The sequence below is a fragment of the Penaeus japonicus genome, unplaced genomic scaffold (assembly GCF_977035675.1).
Source record: "Penaeus japonicus unplaced genomic scaffold, GWHDUDI00000001_assembly GWHDUDI00000032, whole genome shotgun sequence".
NCBI lineage: Eukaryota > Metazoa > Arthropoda > Malacostraca > Decapoda > Penaeidae > Penaeus > Penaeus japonicus.
Window position 1 is genome coordinate 2,158,708 of NW_028234434.1, and position 5,000 is coordinate 2,163,707.

The following is a 5,000-nucleotide window of genomic DNA, read 5'->3' on the forward strand; positions in this document are numbered from 1 at the left end:
TCGTCATCATTATCACTATCATTATTTTTATTATTACTATTATTATCATTATTATTATTAATATTATTATCATTACTATAAATGTTACTATTGATATCGTTTTGATCATTGCTTTTATTATCATTGTATAACCATCAGTATCATTCATATCTCTAGATGAGCCATGTTTTCATTGTTTGAATAGGGAGAAAGCACCTTATATCATATCTCCAAAGCTCGAATCGTTTTTTCTATATTATACGTACATTAAATATACTTGGTACGATTCAACGTAAATACGGCGGGATACTGAAATGTGCGTTTTTACCGCATACTTTCCAACGTAAAATGCGAAATCATTTATTGTCGAAAAAAGATGTAAATTGGAGTGGAAAGAAATATTGAAAATACTAGTGATTCTCAGTTGAATTGTGTTTGCAGGATGATATTCAGGATCTCTCTCTCTCTCTGTTTATTTTTTTTCTATCTCCATCTTCTTCCCTTAATCTATCTATCCTTTTACCAGCATGTCTAATCAATATTATCATCATTACGATTATCATTATCATCATAATATATATTTCTTATAACCATTTCTGTTATTCTATTGTCATTACTATTACTCTATCTTTCCATGTCGCTTTGTCTCTCTGCCAGTCTCGGTCTCTCTCTCTCTCTCTCTCTCTCTCTCTCTCTCGTTTTCTTCAATTTTTAACTCATCTGATAGTTTTGAACACTTGGGAAAAGATTTTGTACTTTGTTTCAAGATCGCGGCATGATAGTGAAATTCGGGTTTTCACCGTAGACTTTTCCAGAATTAGATATACATTTGGAAAAAAAATTAAATCACATCAAAATGCATGCATAGCGTTTTAGAATTATTATTCGGTTATCATCATCATATCTATCATCATAATTATTTTCATTATTGCTTTCATAATCATCATTACCTACACGTATATTAGTCATGTTTTTCCTTGTTTAAACCAAAACACATCCTCTCCTTAAAACTGAAATGCTTGCATAGTTCGGTCTATTCTATATAAACATTAACTAGATAAGGTAAGATTCAACGTATTTCCGATTTGGTACTAAAATGTGAGTTTTCTTACCGTAGAGTTACCGCCATAAAATGCGAAATTAAAGAAGTCGATTTGTTTTCTTCTGAAATATGCATATTGCATTAACTCATGATTTGAATGTTAGTGATCCTATTTTGTACCATATACATTAGTTATAACAAGTGAATCTATCAAAAGGTATTGTCATAGTAAAGAAAACTCTCTATTAGTTAGTCAGAGTGTCTGTTTAGCTGTGCCTGTCTCTGTCGCATTCTCTCTCTCTCTCTCTCTCTTTCTCTCTCTCTCTCTCTCTCTTTCTCTCTCTCTCCTCCTCCTCTTCTTCTTCTTCTCCTTTTTCCCTCCACCCCGCCCTCACACACTTTCCATCCCCGTGACCTACCTATCCGCTGTGGAACGCCGCTGGCCACCATATAAACTTCTCCGATGGTCTCTATCTTGTACACGTCATACAACTCGATTCTGGAGTCGAACATTTTGTACAGGGCGTTGAGGAGGGAGATCACCTGAGGAGAACGAGAGCAGTGATGAGGGTGATGACAGGGATGATGATAGTGACGGAATCTGATAATAGTTGTAAAAAGTGATGACGTTATTGCAGTCTCAATGGCAATGACGATAGCAATAATGTTAAGGATACTGATAGCAATAGTGAACGTTATCATGATTGAATATTCTGCAATTGCTAGTATTGCTACATATCGACTACTACCAGCTCAACACAACTACAACTACATCAATAATAAGAAGCAACAACATAGTGATACAGATAAAGGTTATAATCATGATAACAGCAATGACATATATGTTATCAATAACATGCATATTTTTCTACTTGTTGTGAAGACAATAACAGCAACGATTACAGCAGTTCAAGAGGTGGTATAGAAGACATTGATAATACAGTAACAATCATTTTGGAAATATCGAAGTAATAACGGATATAACAATAATAATGATGATGATTATGATAATAGTAATATCAATATCAGTAGTAATAGCAATAATGATAGTGATGATGATATTAATATTCATAATGATATAATTATAGTAATGGTGATGGAAATAACAGGGATAATGATAACAATGATAATGATAATGATAGTAATCATAGTAATGCTAATAGTAATAATGATGATAATAGTAATGATGATTATAATGGTAATGACTTTATAGTAATATTAGTAATAATTAAGATAAACAAGATGATCATAATACTCATCATAATGATAATAATGAAACATAATTTATGACACATATAAACCAGCCACGTCGAATAGCATACAAGAAAAAAAACGTAAAAGAAGGAGAAAAACAAACAAAAAAAAAACTAAGACATAATCCCAAACCGAAGCCAAGACCAACACACCTGCATGGGCGTGCTTTCGGACGAGAGCTCGGTGAAGCCCACGATATCCGAGAAGTAAACAGTGACCGACTCGTAGGTCTCAGCGGACACCTGCCTGTGCTGCTTCAGCTGCTGAGCCACGGAGGGCGGGAGCATCTGGTACAGCAGCATGTCCGAACGCTTCTTCTCGTAGGCCAGCTCGTGAGTCTTGTGGATCAGCGTGTCTGAAAAAGCCTGTAGGAGATACGTTGAGTCACGTTCAGACTGAAGCAGGCGCGGGAGAGACTGGCTTCGAGGAGCGAAAAAAATACATTGTACAGAAACACATGACACGACAAGGAATTTTATTTTTGAGGAAAGGAGTAGATTAGTAGAGAGATAGACGAGAGAGAGAAAGTGTGGAAGAGACATAGAAAGAGAAGGAGAGAGAGAGATCGGTAGATGGGTAGATAGAAAGAGAGAGGGAGCGGAAGAGATAGATAGATAGAGAGAAGAATTATTTGGTAAAACATCATCAAGTAAATTAATACTACATACACAAAACAATGAAGCATTTTAGACACTGAATCGTAAACAAATTGCATTTTCCTCTGTTTAAAGTAACAACACCAAATTAAAGAAATCCTTAGCATCTAAAATAATACCCATGCATACTGACCACGATACCAACATTAACATACTGCTAAGGAGGAAGAACGAAGTAAAAATAAATACATAATACTGTTTGTATATCAGTAATAATCAATCATAATATAGGAATGCAAAGATATCAACCAAACATCAGCACAAAAAAACATCCAAAGTACATGGTTATACAGTAAGAGTCACATAAACCTACTGAGTCTTAATATTATAGTTCACAGGATATTATGTGAATGAGACACTTGCCCCAGCAATATCTGGTTGGTTAAGAGGAACTAGTCGAAAGAACAGAGCAGGAGAAGCTGTGCTAACTGCTCTGTGCCGGTTGTGTGATCAAGGGAAAATGGAATTGATGTCAGTCTGTCTATTTATTCATTTTTCTATTCAATCATCTGTCTATCAAATTATTATTTTTTTTTCTTTTTTTTTCTTTTTTTGCCAAACTTTTTCATTTCCCCTTCATGACACTATCGGCAGAGAGAGTGAGTTTTCATGCAAAATAAATTTGTCTTCCACAGCTCGTGGATAAATTCTGAAACATATCCATGTATGAAAAAAAGAAAGTCTTAAAACACACGTGATACAAATTAGATAAATTCAGCATCTTTATCCATACTAAATATAAATGAACAGATAACTGAACAAAAGAAGAAAAAATATGAGATCCGAATCCCAAGAAATTTATTAGTAAAACTTTAGCAATAATGGAAATAATAACAATTATAATCATATATGAAGAAATAGCAATGATAACAACAGGAAATAATAATTGCTGTCATAAATGTGATAGAAATTATAGCCACGATAATCATAATAAAGGCGGAAAAAATAACAAAAAACAAAGGCTGTGATTGTAAAGATAATGTTTTTTGATGAAACGATATTGAAATAAAATAAATATCGTTAAAAACAACGATATTGAAATGATGAATTGATATAGACAATGATATAAAATTAGCAGTAAGGAAAGTGCTAAGAACATCTATAATATCGATGACAATCAATCAAAAGCCATTGTGAAAAAAATCAAAACAAAGGGATTAAAGAAAGAGAAAGAAAAAAGGTAAAAGGGGAAAAAGAAGTTTTGATAAAAAGGACACGAGCTGATAAGAAGATAATGACAAAAGGAAATTATGATTATAATAATTATAGCAACGATGATAATAGCAATAATAATTATAATGATAATGTAAGTAATAACAATAATTATGATAATAATAAAGCTAGTAAATAATAATCATGAAAAAGATAGTGATAATGATGATAATAATAACAATAATAATGACAATAACAATAACAAAAATACTAAGAGCAAAAGTGATCATATCAACCAAGGAAAGGGAGCCGACCGGCCACGCCCATGCGCTCACCTGCAAGGTTCGCGTCATCATCCGCACAAGGAGGATGATGACCGGCGAGATGAGGAGGACGACGCAGAGCAGCGCGATGCCGATGACTACGTGGCTGTTGGAGGCGTTCATCTCCGAGAAGAGGGTCCGCTCGATCACGTGACTGAGGGGGCGGGGGAGAGACGGGGGAGAGGGGAGAGGGAGGAGGGGGAGAACGAAGAAGAGAGGGAAGGGAAGGGAAGGTGGGATGGGGAGAGGGGGGAGGGGGAGAACGAAGAAGAGAGGGAAGGGAAGGGAAGGTGGGATGGGGAGAGGGGGGAGGGGGAGAACGATGAAGAGAGGGAAGGGAAGAGGGGGGAGGGGGAGAACGGAGAGAGAGGAGGGGGAGAGGGGGGAGGGGGAGAACGAAGAAGAGAGGGAAGGGAAGGGAAGGTGGGATGGGGAGAGGGGGGAGGGGGAGAACGATGAAGAGAGGGAAGGGAAGGGAAGGTGGGATGGGATGGGATGGGAGGGGAGGGAACGAAGAGAGAGGGAGGAAAGGAAGGGGTGGGGAGAGGGGGGGGGGAGCACGGGAGAACGCATGGAAGGGGGAAGGTGGGATGG

The 5,000-nt window shown here is 36.7% G+C and overlaps 1 protein-coding gene across 1 annotated transcript in view; it reads right to left on the bottom strand.

Moving 5' to 3' along the window:
- The window catches only part of LOC122242301 (atrial natriuretic peptide receptor 2), an 18,796-nt gene that overhangs the window by 9,200 nt on the left and 4,596 nt on the right, over window positions 1-5,000 (bottom strand). The window contains exons 3-5 of the mRNA XM_086556154.1: window positions 4,419-4,560; window positions 2,428-2,640; window positions 1,441-1,564 (exon numbers count right to left, since the gene is read on the bottom strand). Coding sequence (XP_086412280.1) covers window positions 1,441-1,564; window positions 2,428-2,640; window positions 4,419-4,560 — 479 coding nt within the window. The remainder of the gene's footprint in view (window positions 1-1,440; window positions 1,565-2,427; window positions 2,641-4,418; window positions 4,561-5,000) is intronic.